We start from the raw sequence: 22,787 nt of genomic DNA on the forward strand, positions 1-22,787 counted from the left end.
ATGTTGTATTTTGTTGTATTTTCATTTTCATTTATATATATATTTCATTTTCATTTATACATACATATACGTATATATATAAAGAACACAGCTCAGGAACAGCAAAATGGAAGAGAGGCATAAGGCAAGGTGGTGGCGTGTGGACCTTCCCTCCCCTCTCTGAACACAAGCCACTCTACCTGAACTTTGATATATTCACCAGCCTGCAAGTTCTCTGAGCCCCATGGTTTGGGGATTGCTATGGAAGCTATATCACATAGATATGATTAACTACTGACAATTTCCGCCCTCTCTCCCCTTCCTGAAGGGTGTGGGGTGGGGACGAAAGTTCCAAACTTCCAAGGTTGGCTTGGTCTCACAGGTGACCGGCTCCCTTCTGGAAGCCATCCAGGAGCCCACCAAAGTTGCCTCAGAACAAAAGACCTTCTTATCACCCAGGAAATTCCAAGGGATTTAGGAGCTCTGTGTAGGACGCTACTATCTCCAGTTTCACTCAGGAAATTACAAGGGTTTTAGGAGCTCTGTGTAGAAACTGGGGTTAGAGACCAAATATATCTTTCTTATTATGTCACACATAGCAACCAGTTCTCATGCATATTATCACAAAAATAGTGCAATCTCCTAAAATTTTCTTCATATCCCTTTATAAATCAAAATTTAAAAAGAGAAGTTATTTGACTTTTTAGAGTGATGTTTTCTTTCTTTTGTGGAGCACGAGGGATATGTGATGGATATATGATATATCCTGAGCACCAGGCATTCCTTTTTTCTTTACTCCTTCCTAAAAGAGCATTAATTTATTTAATAGCCCTCTTTTCCTAGCAGCCAGCTATCTCAGGGAAGCTGACTCCACTCTCAGTTCCAAAGGGTAATCCTATTTCCTCTCCCTACCTGCCACTGATTCCTTTAGTAATGGGTATGAGTCAGGATTTACTGATGGTTTCTAGGAGAGCTCTTATTTGTTCTTAAGGAAGAGCTATGGGAAAGATGTGAATGAGGAAGCATGTAGATAGAGTGCCCCTCTCATCCATCCTATAACTGAGAATAGCTCTGGGATGAAGCTGAACCTTCACCCAGCATAGGACAGAGCTGGTAAATAACTGAATCCCTAACTTTGTTGAGTTTTGGGGTCAAGCAACCACGATGGTGTCTTTTCTTGCACTTCCTCTTTCATGAGCTAACAAACATTATTTAAGCAAGTTTCATTTAGGTTTTATACTGTTTGATGCCAGATCATCCTAACTATACATGACCTCAATATGACATTGGTAGTGGTTTCCCCGCCTACCTCCACTCCCCCTCCTCTCCCCTCCTCTCTCCTTAGCAAGGATAGATAACAAGGGCTAGCAACAGCTACACCCAGTATTTGCCTACAGAATAAATTTGTGAGCCATCATGGCACATGGTCATTGACTACCTCGGGTAACAGTCAAAGCTCCACCTCAGATGGCAGTAGGAAGACAGATCCTGCTCAATTTCAGGTAGCTGGTACTCCTCTGTTGCGAGACTGCTCGAGAGGGATTTTTACGTACCTGACAGAGATCCCTTAGACCAGTGGAATATAGGCAAAGTTCCAATTCCAGCCAGAGTTTTTCTCTCTCAGGCGGGCATACCAATGGCGCTTGTGGGAGGCATACATAAAGTACGGTTGGCTGTCTTTACTGTTGCCTTATCTTCTCTGCAAGTTGTAATTTCTGACGGCACGTAGGAAGACAAAATACAAGACTGGAAGAGGGAAATAGTCCTCCGGCTACCTCGAAAAAGCAGCTGGGTGGCGTTTGCCTGGTTTTCTCATTAGGACAGACCACAGAGGAGAACTGTGTCTTCTCACTGTCCCTTCGGGTGATGGGGTTTATGAAATAAGGTCAGTTATCAGTTCGGTTGCTACTTTTCTGTTTTGTTTTATATTTATATATTATATTCGCCTTGTTGAATTCCACTCCTTTGTTTTGTAGTTAGGAATTCTTCCCAGTTCAGACAGTAGTTTATCTTTTAATTTTATTTTTTAGTAATTTGTTAGTCCCCATATGTTTCGTGTCTTCATATATATTTTAGTGGGACATGGATAGGAGCTACTAGACAGATGATATACAGATGGTACACCTGCTAAAAAAACGCCAAATTGCTATTATTGTTGATTAGTGTCATGGGTGTTTACAGTTTTAAAACTAACTTCTTGCAATCAATATACAGTTAAATGTATGACAGATATATGGAAAGTGTAAAGAAAGAAAACTTTGAGAGACAAAATTGCATCCTAGTTAATGAGACGGTCTTTGGACACTGCCAGATCTGACTTTAAATTCTGGCTCTGCCCCTTGCTAATTCAGTGATCTTGAAAAATGTATAAGCTCAGTTTCATATGCAGTTTATGCAGCTTCATAATACTTATCTCACTATGAGGTTGTGAGAAATAGCCAGTGTTTTTTTCTTATAAATAAGTAATCTTTAAACACTGAGCACAATGATCTAAACATAGTATAGTAGGCATTGCTAATAGTGTGTTCAGTATTCTGCATATTTTAATTAAATAGCTTTTAGAATTTATATTTATAAAACCTATTTCTAACATAAGTTTAACATTTCAAATAGTTATTTTGTTAGTTTAATTTTTAAAATAATGAGATTTCTGGGGCGCCTGGGCGGCTCAGTCGGTTAAGCATCCAAAACTTCAGCTCAGGTCGTGATCTCATGGCTTGTGAGTTCCAGCCCCGTGTCAGGCTTTGTGCTAACAAGTCAGAGCCTGGAACCTGCTTCAGATTCTGTGTCTCCCTCTCTCTCTGCCCCTCCCCCACTCACGCTCTATCTCTCTCTCTCCTTCAAAAACAAAACAAAACAAAAAAAACATTAAAAAAATGGGATTTCTGTTTTTTTAACCAAGCAACAAATTTAAAGCATTTAGAGAAACACGTTACCCTGCAGTTGTATGGTACTTTATATTTTCCAAAATATTTACGTATTAGTTGCTCATTTGATTCTCACAACAACATGTAGAGGTAAGCAGTACAATGAGCTCACTTCCCCTTTGCTATTGACAAAGCTGAGACTCAAAGCAACTAAATGATCTCCTGTAGAATGCACATTAAATAGAGCCATTACTAAAACACTTGACCCCAAACACCTCCTTCCTCTTCTTTATTTACTGAATAGTCTAGTCATTAATATATGTAAAACAGTTAAGAAATTATGTCCGCTTGTACGAATAGCTTTTTTGACAAAAACTTTTTTTTTTTTTTTAATTTTAAGAATGCCCTAAGGATGAAATGGAAAAAGGATTAGAGGAAAAAGACAAAATGTGGAGGGAAATGCCCTAGTGCATATTGAATATGTTCTGTTTATCGTATGAAGGATGTAATGAGATGTAATCAGTTAACAAGCAGCATATGGATGGTCCATGGAATGTTAAAGACTTCGAGTTTTGGCTAAATAGTAATTTTAAAGAAATATTTTGGTGAAGTAGTTCTAGATTTTTTAACAAGAAACCTTTATCAACTTATTTGTTCTGAAAATCACTGTCATTGGTTAAGGACAGTTTAAAATGTCAATCCCCCAATAAGTAAGTAAGTAAGTAAGTAAGTAAATAAATAAATAAAATGTCAACTCAAAGCCAGTTTACCCAAATTGATACATTTTAATGGGTAGATACAATTTGTTTCTTTCAAACAGAGTTTCTTGGGCCTTTTGGGGATAAAATATCCCTTTGAAATTTTGTTGGAATTTTAGACCATGTCTGAGGAGCATCATTATCAGAATTACCTGATAATTCACATACCGGGTGATTTATCACATAGGCTTAATCCCGATTTATAGAATCAGTTTCTGGAGATGTAGTTTAGGAATCCACATTTTTTAACATATCTCCACTAAGCATTTCTTATTAGAGAGTCACTACTATAAATTCTCTACCCAGAAAATATGGAAAATACAGTAACAACAAATCACAAAATATTTCATATACTTTCAAGGGATTAATAGATCTGTAATGTCCATTTGTGGATGCTTTCGGCATCTATGAATGTCAGGTCCAAAACCCTTACTCATAAACTAGAATTGTCTTCTAATGCCTTAGACTCTACTTCTGTGCAGGAGGAGACTGGATGCATATTTGCATGAATTTTGGAAACCCATGACAGTATTGCCTACACTTCAAACATATACACATTGTACTATTCTACAGTACAGTTTATAGTATGCAGTGTTGTATTCAATAATAAGTATATTAGAAAGTAAAGCTAGAAAGAGGCATTTACACTTACAAACCTTATAATACTGTTAAAGAAAAGCACATCACAGATATTAAACAATAAATAGCAATACAATGTAGTCTATGCTGAGTTCCATTTGGACAAGCCTCAGATGTTTGAGGACAGAGTGTGTCTGACAGTTATCAGGGAAGGCATTCCACAGAGTTAAGTGCCAACCACGCTGAACCCTGAAAGAAAGTTGGGTTTTGAATAAGTCAAGAGAGGGAGAGAACTTTGAAAGTGCTTTAATTTTTACTTTTCTAAAAGTATTTTAATACAGACCATTTATGTAGTGAACAGTGGGGGAAATAGTGCTGGTAGGGGCCGGGAGCGGGGTGGGGAAGGGGAATAAATAAAAGCCAGATTGTAGAGAGCCTTGAACGTCAGGTCTTACCAGGTCAGTAATTTACTTGGCCTTTGACATTATTTTTGTGGCTGTGCAGAGCAAAAATATTAATAAATTTGTGAGAAATGACAGTCAGTTCTGCTAAAGAATGTAAAGCCAGTTCTTACCGTGGCAGAGAGAAAGCAAACATTGCGTGGAACAGCAACACATCCAACCCAATACAAAGCAGGTTTTTGTAATTCACCATAACTCCAGTGTTTAATCATTCACTTTTGACAAGAAGAGGGAAAAAAAGGACCAAGCAAGAGCAGAGCCGTTTCTGATGATTTACTGATCAAAGCCAATTAGGATAGCTCTGGTTGAACTGGATTGAGTTTCTCTGAAATTACTTTTCAAAGTAAAGACAACAAGAGTGAGCCTGTGCCGTGCTGTATTTTCTACTTGTTAGTGCGGAAAAAAAAAAAAAAAAAGCTAAAAATCACTTACCTATATACACTGAGCTTCAAAGTGCGACTTTTGAAGTGCAAAATCAAGTACAACGTAGAACTGAAATGCAAAGCTTTGTTGCAGCTATTTTGTCTTTCGTTTGAAGATCTCAGAATACTTTTCACACAATAGACTGAATCAAATCTTCCTCTGGGCTCAGAATTTTTTATCTGAGCTACCATATGGTTCTGAACAAATGTCAGGTCTGGAGAGTGTGTGTATGTGTCTCTGCAATCATAACTTTAAAACAGTGTAATAACAAAATAGAACAAAAGACTGGATATGGAAGAAACAATCTCTTGCCTATGCTGCACACATACACAATCTTAATAAACAAAACAAATCACCAATCATACCTCATTTTTCTGATATCATTCAGGTTGGGAGTGGCCCACATAAAAGAGCTTTTGAAATAGTACATTTTTATAATTCTTGTGGGAAAATTTGTTTTCTTTTAATAATTTTGTATTAAAATACTTCAAAAATATATCACAAATTTTCTTGCATTTCTGGATTAAAAAATATTACATGCAATTTGTATTTAATTGATGACTTACATTATTAACTTATGTCGTTGTCCTATGTTGTTTTGCAATGGGGCTGTAAAATAGACATTGATTTGCTTCTCTTGTCAATATCTCCAAACTGTTATACTTTCTAATATTATTTTATGCCAGCTATTGTTTCCCTTGGAGACAGTGTGTTGTAGGAAAAATACAATGGCTCATCGCAGGAGTTAATAGACTGGGGCACCGATTGCAACTTGGCTCAGTTTCATCATCTGTGAAATGAAGGTGGCAACATAGTCTTTATCATTTATTGAAGTGATTAAATGACCACAAGGATGAAGTCCTTAACATAGTGCTCGACACAGATTTAGGACTCAGTAAGTGTTAGTTCCATCTACTCTCATTCACTTTCAACTATCTTTCAACCATCATTTCCTGTTGCTTGAAAATATACATGGTCGCTCCCCCTTTTCCCTTTCCTTTACTGATTCTATTTCATTGCAAGCTCTGATATTTGGTAATCAAGCTTATATTAGTTGTGTCTAAAATAATAACAAATGATGAACTAGGGCCTGAAGAAGTAGTTAATAGATTTTGCAATCTCTAATTTTTTAAGGTTTGTTTATTTTTGAGAGACAGAGAGACAGAGTGTGAGCAGGGGAGGAGCAGAGAGAGACAGAGACACAGAATCCAAAGCAGGCTCCAGGCTCTGAGATGTCAACACAGAGCCCAACACGGGGCTCGATTTCATGAACCATGAGATCATGACCTGAGCCCAAGTCCAAAGCTTAACTGACTGAGCTACCCAGGCGCCCTGCAATTTCTATTTTTAAACACAGAAACTTTTAGGATTTATCTTTATTCTTGATTATGTTCTGGATAGTTGAGATCACTAACATTGACCTCTGGAAAAAAGTGAAATTGAACTGTAATCAACATGGAGAAACTTTAGGAGTGTCATGAAACCTAACTGTCCTCTTAAGCAATTAAAAATGGAGGTAGGAAATTATGGCAAGATAGGTGGTGTTTGATAAGCATTTACAGAGACCCGAAACTACATGCTTTGAACAGTCTTCTCATTGAAACCTTACAGCAGTCCTTGGAGGAGCTTAGTGCCTTCCCCTTTTCATAGATTTCTAAAACTGTGACAAAGTTAGGAAGATGGTGGAATTTATTATATTCTGCATATTCTCCACTTAGAAAGTCTCTGCTTCTATTATCTACTTAGAAATGGTGCATACAGCATATTCTTTACTTAGAAATGATGACCGAATCTCAGGACTGCAAGAATCGGTAGAGGCCATTGAACTCTACAAACCACCCTTTCTTAAATGTCGTCTGTAACATCCTTTCTGAATTTGCACATCTTCAATGGCAAGAAACGTCCTGTCTCCCAAGACACCTGATTCTATGCTTGATCAGCATCAATTAAGAGAAGATTCTGCCAAGTGAGCATAAATATAACATCCTATGGCATCTTACCATTGATGCTTGTTTTCCCTGGCGGGACCAAATAAAACATGAGATGTCATGGGATGGGCTTTCAGCTACGTGAAGACCCCTCTGATGTGCTCTGGTATTTGCTTTTCTCCAGGTTAAACCTCTTCATTTTCTTCAAGAATTTCTCTAATGACATGATTTCAGTAAGGTTAGTATAATATTAGCTTTCCTTATTGGAGTGTGCATCTTGTCCTCTTAAAGGACTCAAAACTTAATAAGAATATCTTGAGATCAAGACTAGAGTAACAGAGGGATTATCATTTCCTTTACCCTTGATGCCATTATTCCCCATGACAGCCCCAGAGCTGTGTAAAATTTTGGAAGCCACATCAACATGCATCCACACTTCAAAGGTAAATTGGGATAATAGACATGAAAGTAACCTATAAACTAATACATTCTACAAATGTTAATGCTAATTATTATTGGTTGTTAATTAAGTTTATTGTCAATTGAAACTCATGTGCCTTTAACTGATAAACTGTCTCCTCCATCCAGTTTTGTGGTTGCTTCATCTCAAGTGAAAAACATTAAGTCTTCTCAGGTTATGGAAAACTGTCTTGTTTAGTTCAAGTGAAAATTTTGGCTTACCTGTTTATTTCTATTCTATTCTATTCTATTCTATTCTATTCTATTCATTTCCTTAATCCCCCATTCATATTTTCTCCTCTTTTTGGAAACCTCAGTAATATATTAAATATATATACTTCAATATGCATGTATTCATATAAATTATTGTGTTGTTAATACATATGTATTGTGTTAAAGTTCTCATTTTCTTCTGTTTTTCATTTGGCATCATGTTATTTAGCTCTATCCGTGGTGCTGGGTATACATCTGTTTGTTTTTTTCTTTTGCTTTTTTATTTTTTTAATGTTTATTTATTATTTTTGAGAGACAGAGACAGAGCGTGAGTGGGGGAGGGGCAGAGAGAGAGGGAGGCACGGAATCTGAAGCAGGCTCCGGGCTTTGAGCTGTCAGCACAGAGCCTAATGCGGGGCTCAAAACCACAAGCCATGAGATCCTGACCTGAGCCAAAGTCAGATGCTCAACCGAATGAGCCACCCAGGTGCCCCTGTCTGTTTCTAATTGCAGTATACATTTCCAGGTTGTACATCGTACCTTTTTTTTTTTTAATCCATGCCCTCATGTCCTACCCAATTTTTATGTACTCTCTCCAAGTTTGCTTAAATTCTAATAAACTTTAAGGACAAAATGTACAAATTTAAATTTTTTCTTTGATAAAATTCCTTTAAGAGTGCATCAGTTAAGCCTATAAAGACCTTTCTTGATCCTGATAACCATAACACCATCAGTTAGGATGCTTCTGGGTCACAAAGAAAATCCGCACCTGAAACTAGCTTACATAGTAGGAAAATCTATTATCTTACTTAACAAAGATCCCATTCTCAGTATCTTGCATGGTTTTTAAACTTATACCCCTAGGGCTGTAGCATAGCTAATGCAGTTCCAGGAACACATCTGTACAAGACAATATCAGGCTAAAAGTGCATATCTTTTTTATATTAAGAATAAAGCTTTTCCCAGACTCCCCTAACAGAACTCCCCTAGGATCCTATTGACCAGAACTGAATCACGTGCCCATGGCCCAGCTGGTAAAGGAGGTTATGAAAACACATATTTGTCATTTTCACCCTTTGTAGTAGGAGGCATGTTCTGCCCATAAGGAAGGGAGGTAGGATGTGTTGGGGAAAAGACTGCTGGGTAGGTAACCATCATTTCTGCCTCAGAGTAGTCATGATCTTTAACAAGCTCATGTTGCCTACAAATTTGGTAAGCAAGCCTTTTATATTTTTATCCAAATAGTTTGTATTCACGCTCACTCCCAAACAAACAAACAAACTGTTGAAATTATTTGGAGTGACTACTATGCTCCAAGCATTCCATAAAATACATTTACATAAAAATAACTGTTTAATGTGCTTTTGGAGCACCTAGGTAGCTCAGTCAGTTGAGTGTCCTACTTAGGCTTAGGACATGATCTCACGGTTTGTGGGTTTGAGCTCCATGTCGGGCTTTGCACTGACAGTGCAGAGCCTGCTTCGGATTGTCTGTCTCCCTCTCTCTCTCTGCACCTCCCCTGCTCATGCTCTCTCTTTCTCTGTCTCTCTTTCCGTTTCAAAACTAAATACACGCTAAAAAATGTGCTTTATTATGTCTACTTCGTAAGTGCAGTGCACTTATGAAGAAACTGCAGCTTAAAGAAAGCTATTTGCCCAAATTCTCATAGCCTTGTGAGCATTAAAGCTGGGATTTGAAACACATTATTTTGTGTGTGTGACCCTTGGTCCATGTTTATTCTACTTCATTCTGGCTTCCTGAGAACTACTAGAAACTCTCTGCAAGATGATCTATTAATAAGAGCTCTGAATATGTTTCCTCTCCTCCCTACCCCACCCTCAACAGCTGGCCTCCCCGTGGATTAACTTCCTCCTTCAGTCCCCAAGGTCCCTGTTGGCCCAAGATCCCCTATGACCGTACACTTGCAAAACGGCAGGCCGCATGAAGCAGGACTATGTGTAGTTTCACTCCCCATCCTATCTGCAGCTCCAGCACCTGTTACAAGGATGAATGAGTAATACACGAATGAAGAAACACACTGTCGCAGTGCCTTCTGCTTTACATCTTTCCTGCCTTATCATCTGGTTTCCATCACAACTTACCTGACCTCAGTTGCAGGGCAGATGTTTAAGCTGAGATGCTAGTCCACGACAAAGCACCAGTGACTGCCTCATGATATAGTCACCACCCCTCTCAGGCAGTACTCGCATCTTTTCTAAGGCTTCCGAAAGATGAGGTCTCAACCTAAAGAAATTGCTCTAATGGTAAAACGTTCAGGCACTGTGGTAGTCTGTGGGACTCAGTGACCTCTCAGCCTATACTGCCCAGGTGAAACTTCTGGCAGTCCTCAGGTTCCCCTCTCAGAAAATGTAAAAAATAAAAATAAAAAAAATTAAAAAAAGTCAACAACCAATTACTCTATGTCCCAAACGCCTTACCTATTCAAATTATCCTGCTTTATTAAAATCGAATACCATTATATTTAGGACTAATAGAAACTAGTTATTCTTTCATAGGGGGTGGAATTGAAGTCGGAGAGCACCACACAAATAACTCTTGGCACAATATCAGTGAAGTCTACTGAAAACTCCTGCTGTTCTCTTAATTTTTCTTTTCCATTCCCTGCATAGATATTCAATAGATTTGAAGTTGCCATGAATTTCTTAACTACTCATTTAAAAGCACGAGAGGAAAAACTAAAAAAAAAAAACAACCAAAAACCCACCAGCATTTCCATTGTTGTAAAGAAAACTGAAATCAAGCTCTGTTTCCATAATAATAAGTCACCAAAAACACCCATCTGTATTTAGATTCCCCAAAACTAATTTTTCCATGATAATAGTGTCAATATTCAGTGGAGGAACATATTAACATTCACTAGTGTGACTTAAAAAGGGGAGGTACCATGTGTTGAGTACAAAGAATCTCTAAAAATACAACAAATCTACTTGGTAAGCAGCACAAATGGGTCTTACACTAAGCCCCGCTGATCCAGCTTGGGGAGGAAATGAGTCAAGATTAAGTCCTCACACTCCACCTGAGAGAAAGAAGGTGACATTGAAACACAAGCCCCCACTTTTGCAAATGGTATGAGATCTTCAGGAACTGGCTTTGTCAACCCAGTAGGTGTTTGGATAGATCTCTCTTTTGGTCCAGAAAAATGTTTGGATCCAAGACACAAGGCTTTCACGTTTTAATGGCGATGCTCATAGGTAACCCCTCTTTTCTTGTTACTTGTATGAGCTAATTGGTGTCATTGTTAGAGTCTTTAAGACGTTTATTTAAAAACTTATGTTAATGCTATAACAGATATTACTATCAAATGAAAATTAGAACTTTTGAGTAAGAGAAAGTTACTTAAAACAATGAGTAAAGGGAATGTTTATGCACTGAGCCCTTTGTCTTTATACTTAATTTTTTCTTGGATTTCTATTTATTAAAATTAAAAAATCTAAGTCAATTACAATGGAGAAAGATGAAACTTACTTATTTGTCTATACTTTTTGTAGAAATAATTTTTCATTAGATATTTCGTTATCTGTGACTTTCAATAAAGGGGAATGAAAGCGAAAGTCATTTTAATAGTCAAAGATATTTTTCTTAAACAAACTCTGTGTCTCTTTGATCCATTAATATTATATGTTCTGATGAAAATATGGGATATACCAGGTAGTAAAATGTTTCCCTATCATGAATATCATTGAAATACAGTCTTATCATAGAACTAGACACTAAACTAAAAGGACTTTAGAAAAATAAAATGAAGTGACAGGTTTTAGTTAATTAAATAAACTGCCTTCACATAAACAAAATAACAGTAAACTTCAAGCAAGCCACCTCATACTATAAATACATGGACATAAATAACCAATTCATTGTCAACTAAAATCCAATTAGGAAGACTGAATGACACAGGTAATCCCTAATCCTTTTATCTTGATTGACAGCAGATCTTGTTCTTTGCCAGTGGTCCAGTAGCCAATAAAAGAAGCTTCCATCTTTTTTCCACTTTCACTCTTTTGGGCTCATCCAATAAATATGCCTGATCTTATTTTACATTGGAGATGTTAATAGAACTGATTTTAAACAAGGCAAAAAGCATAGACTACTGCTCATTATTCTGCTTTTAATATCTAATTCTGTTTATTTTCTTTAGACTATTGACCTTAACACAAGTTTTCTCTCCTATCTTGTTTTTGGGGATTTTTCATGATAGTAAAATGTGAAACTAGCTTCTCTGCTTGTATTTAAAGGAAAAAATGTTATTGGTAGTTATTGTACGGAAGATCAAATGCGTAAACTTTAGGACTCATAAAAAGAAGTACAATAAGCAACAAAAGAAAGGACTAACATTTGCACTTACTTGCTAACCAAGGATAAATGAAGAGGTAAGACGGTAAATTGTAAGAACTGAAATGTCTTGTAGCAGACACTAATAATCTTAGGTGTGGACAAATTTAGTAGCTGTCTATGTGTCTTCTTGTATCTGGTTTCTTCTTGTTTTACTCTGTGACAAATCCTTGTGTCACTGATCTTTATGAGAAACCATGTTGGTGTTTCATTCAACAATTCCCCATTTTTCTCCACTGCATTTAGAAAATAAATGAACAAGCACATAAATAAATAAAGCAAAACAATAAAAATGATATATCCCCAGGGCTTCTCTAGTCTATCTTTAATCTTTCTGACTTAATTTTTTATACATAAATTCTCCATGCCAACTAGATTGACAAATCCACCATCACCTCTAAATGTCTTATACTTTTCCAATGATAAATTATTGTTTATTCAGTTATTTCCACATACCTTTTTGTCAGTCTGATCCATACTTGAAAACTTGTATTAAATCCTTTCTCCTTCAAGCCTGCCTAGCCCAGCCTAGCCTGAGGAGAAATCTCCCTCGGGATATTCATCACTGTTAAGTTACTGCTTACACAATTCACTTGGAATTCATCATATACTGTTTAGTGAAATCCCTTCAGTGTTGTCTTACACTATCATTTCATTTTTTACAAAGTTTTCTTCAGTAAACTCATTGAGGACAGGGACCAGTTACTACCTCATGTTATCTACAGTATTTTACATATGGTAGATATGTAATCACTATGTTCAATGTTGAGTTTTCATAGCTAAAGATTTATGATTATTTCTGATTCAATGCATTTCCCCTAAAACTTTATAGATTTCCTCTGCTGTCGCCTGAATTTGAACCTCACATGTTAACCATTCATTGGGAACCTACTATGTACAATGTATTTTCATAAATATGTACTGCTATTATAATGTAATTATAATGTAATATTATCATTGTAGGCATATCGAGGCCATGTCTGTCTCTTCTACTTTGCAGTCCTATGTGAGGATAGGGCACGGAGTAGATATTTGTAAATTTGACAAAACAACAAATTGAAGTTTCAAATAAGAGGTCAAGATACGGTCTCTGTGAGGTACTGAAGTGAATTATGAGAAAGACTCTAATGCAGAAGTCAAAATAAATACTAGGCTTCAGGCTTTGAAATGCTTATGCATTTTAAGGATATGTGAAAGTTCTTGAGAGGTAGTTTAAAAGAATGAGTCTGTGAAGAGACTTTTTTGGAGAGTCTTGCTGCTGTGCTGTGACTTGTACCCCACCACTCAGTTTTGGGTGTTGGAAGCTATATTTTAACCCCAAGCAGAGTGAGGTGCTTCAAGAAGAAATCTGGTCTCACCTAAATGTGGAGAAGGGGTCACAGCATGGTCAACTTAGACTGGATTCTCCAGCTCTCTGAGGAATCTACAGAAGAAAGGGTGTGACTCTTCACCTAAGGCAGCAGGAAAGAGAAAGAAAGAAGTTCTGCCCTGTTGTACTGGAAAGTAAATGTGCCTGCCTCCAACCACAGGTCAAAGGCACACAAATTGTAAGGCCCACGTGGAAATCATGGTAGGAATATCAGTCAGTGGTCAGTGTGAAAGAGATCCTGTCTATAGGCTTCTGTCAGAGGGTGAAGGAACCCCAATGGAGAGAGTTGGTAAAAGAGTGAGTCTCAGTAAACCAAGAGTGACGGGGTTGGGGACCGGCAGTGTGGGAGCAGCTGGTCAAAGGAGAGGTAATGCCTGCTTCCCCCAGAGTCTCTGGTGCGTCAGGTGGAGGAACAGAACAAAGGAGGAAACGTCTTCCCTCAATTAAATGTTTAAAGGCACTGTGGGGGAAAAAAACCCAAAGTATTTTGCTTTGATTATAACCCATGACTTATTCAATAGTCTCCTTAATTAATGATTACTGATGAATTTTTTTTTGTTCTCAAAATCCTGTGAAAATCAAATTTAAGTCAAATATCTTCTAATATAAAAGTTTAGACTCTTCATAAATTCAGTTAAATTAAATTTGCATCGGAACACTCTTTTAGGATGTATTTCCTATATCAGTTTTTTTTTACCTCTAAGGATGAGGACATAACAAATCAGTTCAATTTGGTTTTATTTTTTCTGCTCATCAAGCTTTTCATAACGCATATGTGCTCAGCACTATAAAGTGCAGTGGCTGGTTCTAATTGAGTTTATAAGACATTCACTCTTTTTATGGAGCTTGAAATATATTTGGATTAACAAAGATTGTGTGAAAGCAATCCAAGTAGTGTAACATGTAAGTACAATAGGATCCCTTCAAGGGTCTAAATTGCATACATAATGGCGGTGGGCAAAGATAAACATTGGATATATTCATCTGAAAATATGCCCCCAAAAAAACACCTTAGGTTTTGGATTGGATTAGATTAAATGCATTATAAATACTTTAATCACCCTACAAAGGTCATCGTTAATTAAATAATGCAAACATTAAGTACCAGGTATCAAATGTGAACAAGGCACTATGCTGTGGTTTAGACGTATTTTGGTGAATAAAACAGACATTATCCCTTCCTTTGTGAAGAACACAATATAATGAGATTCTAGCCTAATATGCTCATTATGGAAAGTTATGCAATTTGTGGGTCACTCCATACACCCACACCTTCCAAACAGTCTCTCTCAGTGACCATAGTGCTCTTTGAATTTTGTCATTAGAAGGTATTTCTTTTGTTTATTACTTTCTAATAACAACCAACATTTATTGAGAATGTATTATATATCAAGGAATGTTATGATCATCTTATATATCAAGCGATATTATGATCATCTTATGATCATGTTATATGATCATCCTATATGATGTGAGATGAATTCAGTCATTTAAAAGCCCTCTGAGGTAAGCACTACTATTAACACCATTTTGTAGATGAGAAAATGGAGACACAAAAGTAAATGTAACCTGTTTACAGCATAGCTGGGATTCAGATCTTTAACCCTGTCAATACGGAGTCTTTGATTAAATTTTTATAATTTAATTTTAATATTTAATATTTTAAGTTATCTTACATTTTTGTACTCTTAACACATACATTTAGGCATGGAATTAAATGGGAAAATAAGAACACACATTAGTAATAACAGTAAACAAGAATACACTAAATTATCAGTGAAAGAATGGAGTGTGTCAGATTAGATTTTAAAAACCCAGAAACCAGATTTGGGGGTGCTTTGGAGTTTAGACTTCAGTCTTTCTAAGCCTCAGTATCCTCTGTGAAAGAGAGCTAAGAATATCTGCACTGAAAACCTCAGAAGACCGTGGTAGGCACAGATACGTTATGTGGATGAAGGTGTTGGGGAAACCATACTGTGCTATACACACGTCAATTTTTGTTAACCTATTTGTTCATTTGAACCTCACAGGAAAAGCAATAGCCATCACTCTTGAAAGGTGTATTTCTTCTTGTTACTTTGATTACATGAATTCTAAGAATTCTCTAATTATCTTTCTTTGACTTGGAACCAGAAAAAAGTAAAAGAAAGTGAAGTTAAAACTATAAGACAGAGTGTTATGGGAAGTATTTCATGGTTTATACTAGACTTATGGAAAGGAGGAAACAGGGTCTTCTGTTCACCTTAGAAACTATCCATGGTGAGAGTTGTCTAGACTTTTTATATACCTGGAAAACTTTAGTTTTAGGGATTATGAAGAGGTAAAAACAAGATAAAAGGCAAAATCACCAATTTCGAGTACAATAGAGTAAAATCAGCAGCCTAGGACAGGGTAAACAATATCAGAGAATAGAGTCCCCAAATAAATAGTATGAACCAAGCATCACTGCCAAGAACAACCTTTTCCTCTTTTATCATTTTTTATGATATTGAGTTCCACAAAAATGTCTGGCAATAATGGTTTGAGTCAACCACTATGCTTGGCAAATAACTTATTTCTGGAGGAAGAATTCAAGGTCTCCCATGACTGCACTTCTCTGCACAATGTACACAGAACGATATAATCAGTTTTAGCTTCCTCGATAACTATTCACATTTTATTCCATTAACGTCAAAAGCCTAAACTAGCTCTCCACTTCCAGAGATTATACATGAACATTATGTGAAACTTCTATTTCTGATCTGAATATATGGAATTTCAACGTATTCTTTGTTATTTAACAGGAATCCACTGTGAAGAAGACATTGATGAATGCTCTTCAAACCCTTGCCAAAATGGTGGTACTTGTGAGAATTTGCCTGGCGATTATACTTGCCATTGCCCATTTGATAACCAGTCGGGAACATTTTACGGAGGAAGGAACTGTTCTGATCTTTTCCTGGGCTGTACCCATCACCAATGTCTAAATAATGGAATATGTATCCCTCACTTCCAAAATGGCCAGCATGGATTCAGCTGCCTATGTCCTTCTGGCTTTACCGGATCGCTGTGTGAAATTGTCACCACACTTTCTTTTGAGGGCAGTGGCTTCCTGTGGATCACAAGTGGCCCAGTTACAGCCAAGGGCTTCATTTGTAACATAGCCCTCAAGTTTCAGACTGTTCAGCCAATGGCACTTCTACTTTTCCGAGGCAACGGGGACATGTTTATAATGCTGGAGTTGCTAAGTGGCTACGTTCACTTGTCAATTCAAGCCAATAATCAGTCAAAGGTGCTCCTGTACATTTCCCATAACACCAGTGATGGAGAATGGCACTCAGTGGAGGTGATGTTTGCAGAGGCTGTGACCCTTACTTTACTTGACAACTCTTGTAAGGAGAAGTGCATCAGTAAAGCTCCTTCTCCATTTGAAAACGATCAATCAACATGTGCTTTTCAAAACTCCTTTTTGGGTGGTTTACCGGTGGAAACGAGCAGCAATGGCCTTGCTCTGCTTAACATCTATAATATACCATCCACACCTTCATTTGTAGGCTGTCTCCAAGACATTAAAATTGATTCAAATCATATTACTCCAGGGAACATTTCATCTGGCTCATCATTAAATGTCAAGGCAGGCTGCGTGAGAAAGGATTGGTGTGAAAGACAACCTTGTCAAAATAGAGGACGCTGCATCAACTTGTGGCTTAATTACCAATGTGATTGCTACCGGCCCTACAAAGGCCTGAATTGCCTGAGAGGTGAGAGATGGCTGGGCACCCAGGAATGCTATGCCTGAGAGCAGAGCAGTAACAAAAATACCCAGCCTGCTTCTCCTGTTAGGAAACATAATGACCCCTCAGTCCTTCTGCTTCTGGTTGCCTACTGATGAAAAAAAAGAAGAGGCTAGTAATGTGCATTAATTAATGTTGAGTGAATTCTTTAGATGCCAGGGCACTCATGCAGAGAAGTAAAAAAAAATAAGCTGAGAGCTCCTATCTAAATGAGTTTTCATCTTGATGAGTTTACAAAGTGCTATTACAATTTTACCATTTGCTACATGTCAGAAATTTATTATAAACCTATTTGAAAGAGAAATAATCTTTTTGGGGGAAAAAAACCATTAGACATGGAACTAGTCAATGTCTTGTGCGTAGTAGACTCTTAGGAAATATTTACTCCCTTACTATCCTTTCTGTTTGATTCACACTTGCTCCAAAATAATGCTACCACTTAGCATTTTTATAGACCACCAGTTTTTTTCAGAGGTGTATTTTCCAGGGCTGCATTGGAGAAAACTGATATTCTGCCTAGGCATCCTAAGGGGAAAAAAATGTGGATGTGGATGGTAACAACAGTGAAATTTTAGAGAGACCATACACTAATTGATCTAAATTTTCTACCAAATCACACCTTGAAATTATTTCAAACTCCTTAACTTCCAACATCGTTCCAAAGACTGCTGTTGATAGTGATCGATACATACCTGTTTCTTTTTATTATTATTATCATGCCTTGAAAATGTCTGAGAGGTAATTGCAACAGACTGCTTTGAAGTTTAGCTGTAATTTACCCTAAGATTGTAGAGCAGATTGAAATAGGACAACATCTGGTAAATAGTCTTCTCTGCTTTATATGAAGTAAAATTAAAACCAGTCTTAGCCTCTACCCTATTCCATGTATGAATGGCTAAGAGTTATTAGAAACTATTCATGGGTCTCCCCCCTAACCACAATATTCATTACAAATCATGGACCTGTTTGACAATGAGGTATGGCATCTACTAGCTCGATGTAATATTTTAAGTAGAATGGCAAGTTGTTTTGTGATTTTTTTTTAAGGAGAAAAGGAGATATTATGCTGAGGCAATGTTCACTTTTTGAAGAAAAAATTAATTGACCCAAGGCAATATTTTTACTACATATACAAAATAACAAACAGATGCTGACTCGTTTTGACTGGCTTCCAAATGCAGCGACCCATGAGGTTACTACTGACCATGGTGATGCTAACTGTCCTGGTAAATAGTTTCAAGGGATGCCAAGCCAGTGGGTTCTGGTTTTCTTTAGTTTATTTTTTCCAACTTGGAAAGTTATGATGTTTTTAAACCAAATTTCTGAATTGGTTACCTGCCCCACCTCCCCCAGCTTCCTGATTCCCCTACATTATTTGAAACTGTTTAACCCTCATGAAAATGCTTGGCTTCAAAAATTGTCTTCGTAAGGAGGGAATTCTGTAAAATCTTCTCTTTCCGAAGATTCTTGGTATAAGTTTAAGAAAAGTTATATTTTTCATATCACCTCAGTCATAAAACTAAAATAGTCTGTATTTGCTGTTATCTGTGATATTTGCTGGGGAGCTTATTCTTGTTACAAAAGAGGCTTACAAGCTGTAACGAGAACATGGAGTCTTTCTATCATCGTGCATATATGTACAAGAGGGAGGAGAGGTACTAAAAATTACAAAGGCAAACTTCATTCAGTTCGTGATCTTGTTTCCATGTTTCCCGATCATGGTACACATTGCAATGAACAAGCAGAAATGGATAGATTTAATCGGCTGACTAAACATGAATGACATGGAGATTTCCAATATTTTCTTTTTTTTTTTTTTTTTTTATTTATTTTTGGGACAGAGAGAGACAGAGCATGAACGGGGGAGGGGCAGAGAGAGAGGGAGACACAGAATCGGAAACAGGCTCCAGGCTCCGAGCCATCAGCCCAGAGCCTGACGCGGGGCTCGAACTCACGGACGGCGAGATCGTGACCTGGCTGAAGTCGGACGCTTAACTGACTGTGCCACCCAGGCGCCCCTCCAATATTTTCATATTGATCTTTTAAAAATAATTAAATGTCTCACTAAGGGAAGTTCTGGAAAAGGTTTCTCAAAGCTTAGTTCTCAGAACTGTCTAGAAGGTTGCCTCAGCATATATCTTGTGCTGGCTGTGTATAAGAACATGGAGCTTCCAAGATATTGTTCGGAACGAAGGCCTCTTGCCTTCTACAGAATATTTGATTTGTAGAGGCAATGTACATATGTTGTGTCTTCAGCCATACATCTGGACTTTGAATATCTTCTCCTGTTAGAATTACAATTTCTTAGATATAGAAGGGACTTTATTCAGTGACTGTATTTTAAATTCTTGTGTCTGCCAAGGGTAGTGGTCTAACTCCTGCTTACACATGTTTAGGAATGAAGAACTCATGTACTCCATCTTGCCAGAAACTGCCCCAAGTTGTTTCTTACTGTTTCTTGGTGATCTCATCTAGTCCTGTGGCTTAAAATAGCATTAATTACACTGACAAATCCAAAAATTATTATAGTTACCCCAGAATGTCTCCCTTGCACCTCTATATCTAACTGCTTAGTAGACATTTTCACCTGGATATCAATAGGACATCTCAAATTTAATATAGACTCCCACTCTCCTCCCAAATATGTTCCTCCTGTTTTCTTTTTTCCTTTTTTAAAAAAAAAAAATTATTTGAGAAAGAGAGAGCATGAGCTGGGGAGAGGGGCAGAGGGAGAGAGAAAGTTAAGCAGGCTCCATGCTCCACGCAGAGTCTGATGCAGGGCTCAGTCCCACGACCCTGGGATCATGACCTGAGCCGAAATCAAGAGTTGGCCACTCAACTAAGCCATACAGGTGCCCTCCTCCTGTTTTCTTTTCATTGCACGAATGGAAATTTAATGCTTCTAGTTGGTTAGGCAAAAAAACCTTGGAGATGAACTTACCTTAGAAAATCAGGTTGATTCTACCTTCAAAATATTTCCAAAATCCGACTACTTCTCATCACCTTCACCATTACCACTGACCCAAGCCACCATTAATTCTCTCTTGAATTTCTGCAAAAATATCTCTACATTCTTGGAGGTTTTGTTCAAATGTTATCTTCTAAAAGAGTACTTCTCTGACTACTCTATTAAAAAATTCCAATTCTGCTCCTACCCCCAGCACTCCCTATTCCCTGTCCTTACCTGATTTATATTTATTTATTTACCTGACATACCATATAGTTTGTTTCTTTATCTGTGTCTGGTCTGCAACTGCCAACTAGGCTTTAAGAAGACAGGGACTTTAGTGCCTAAATATCAATATTTTGGAAGGTAAGCGTTCATTTTTATACATCTCAAGAGTTTGCTTCATTTGATGTACACCAATAATATTGACACATTCGTGCATTACTAACTTCTTTGACCACATGAAATTCTTGGTGAGTTCAGTGCTCAGCTTTGCCCCCTACTTTTCTATCTCCCATGCCTCTCCCAACCAGGACCATAGAAGGAAGACTTCTGTGTTCAACTCCTTTGCCTTTTATTATTATTTGGAGTATGATCCCCAAAGAGGATTTGTGAATCTAATTCTTGATTTCTTTCTTTAGAAAGATTGATTCGATTTAATGACATTTGCTTCAGTATGTCCTCAAATAGCAATGATAGCCTCCTGAACAGTCTGCTTAGAGATGTTACAGGAAGAGCTCATTTTCTCCGAATTTCTTCCACCAAGTTGGGAGATAGTAGTATCTGAAATTCTACCATTAAGCCCCAGCATTTTAAGGCAGTAAAGGAGAGGTTCTTAAGTTTATTGGCGCAGAGATCTTTCTCTTCTGTAATCAATGGGCCTTGGCTATAAACTCCAAACCAAAATGTAGTTGTTTTTAGAAAACTCAGTAAACTGAGTAAATTTCAGTAAACTTGGAAGTTTCCAGAAAAGGGGTCAAATTGTAAAAAATATGTATGTGTTTGTGTGTGTGTATTTTCATCTTCTGGCCCTTCTTGTGAGTCTTAAAATGTTTCTTCTTTGTTTCTCCTCCTCTATTTTGACACTGAAGAGTATGTAGCAGGCAGATTTGGCCAGGATGATTCCACTGGATATGCTGTTTTTAATCTTGACAAGAGTTATGGAGACAACTTCACCATCTCCATGTTTGTTCGAACACATCGACCATCGGGCTTACTTCTAGCTTTGGAAAACAGGACTTATCAATACATCCGTGTTTGGCTAGAGCATGGCAGACTAGCAATGCTACATCCAGGTTCTTCCAAATTAGTAGTAAAATTTGTTCTTAGTGATGGAAATGCCCACTTGATATCTTTGAAAATCAAGCCAAATAAAATTGAACTATACCAGTCTTCACAAAACCTAGGATTTATTTCTGCCCCTACATGGAAAATCCAAAAAGGAGATGTCATCTACATTGGTGGCCTGCCTGACATACAAGAGACTGAAGCTAAAGGTGGTTTCTTCAAAGGCTGTATCCAAGATATAAGATTAAACAACCAAAATCTTGAATTCTTCCCAAATTCAACAAACAATGCATCCCACAATCCAGTTCTTGTCAATGTGACCCAAGGCTGTCCTGGAGACAACATGTGCAAGGTAGGATTATTCAAACCAACTATGTCTATATTGTGTGCTAAATTGTTTCATTAAATAATTTATTATAACCATTCTTTGCATGTGAAGATAATGTTACTGACTCACCACCCACAGAATAAAACTTCATAAATATTTTTTCAGCAAGACTGGGGGATTTATGTTGAGCCATTAAAAAAATCACCTTGACCTTGTTGGCATCATGGTCTATTTAATCATCCAAGATAACTCTAGACACGTGCTTCTACTACCACAACAACCAAACTACTTAAGGATAACAGTATTTTAATTCCCAAACTCTTAATGGCATCCCAGAAGTTTAACTGGAATAACTCATTGTGGAAGAGATCATTAACTTTATATTAAATGCCCAACAACCATTGTTTGGAACTACTATTAAGTCAACAGCAACAACAACAAAAACCCTGAGTGGTAGGTAGTTTCCTTCTGGTAGTTGGAAGGAATTAGTTGAAATTCTCTGAAATCTATTTTCCCAGAACCTATGTTTTACTTCCTTTGTATTTTGTATGCTCTTCCAAAAGCTATTTAAATATATGAACTTGTCAGCTCTACATGACCTTTCAAAGAAAAAGAAGGAAACACATTTATATCTGTTGAACATTTATTGAGCTTGACTATTGCCATGCACTGGGCTTACTTCTAAATGTAAAAAAATGAATCATCTTAACATTACTAGACGGGCACTTCCAAAATGCCAGGTACTATTTTACATAGATGAACCCATTCAATTCTGTGGAAGGACTGCTGTGTTAGCCCCATTTATGTTATTTACAGATAAGGAAACTGAAGTTTAGATAGCCTATGTAACTAGCCGAAATCACATCTTAATAGTGGGAATGGGATAAATATAGTCTCAGCTCTTAGAAATTCTCTCTTAAATTCTTCAACTTTGAGTATTTTATGAGAAATCGTTTAAGAACTCGAATAATAATAGTATGTTTTTGATTGAGAGGCAGGGCAACTGAAGAGGTCACTGTATCTGGACCCAGAGGATCTAGGTACCAAGTTTCACTTCTTACTAAAA

The 22,787-nt window shown here is 37.2% G+C and overlaps 1 protein-coding gene across 1 annotated transcript in view; it reads left to right on the forward strand.

Moving 5' to 3' along the window:
- Positions 1-22,787, forward strand: part of CRB1 (crumbs cell polarity complex component 1) — a 206,303-nt gene that overhangs the window by 135,549 nt on the left and 47,967 nt on the right. The window contains exons 6-7 of the mRNA XM_049634297.1: positions 16,170-17,126; positions 21,198-21,745. Coding sequence (XP_049490254.1) covers positions 16,170-17,126; positions 21,198-21,745 — 1,505 coding nt within the window. The remainder of the gene's footprint in view (positions 1-16,169; positions 17,127-21,197; positions 21,746-22,787) is intronic.

The sequence above is a fragment of the Panthera uncia genome, chromosome F1, assembly GCF_023721935.1.
Source record: "Panthera uncia isolate 11264 chromosome F1, Puncia_PCG_1.0, whole genome shotgun sequence".
NCBI lineage: Eukaryota > Metazoa > Chordata > Mammalia > Carnivora > Felidae > Panthera > Panthera uncia.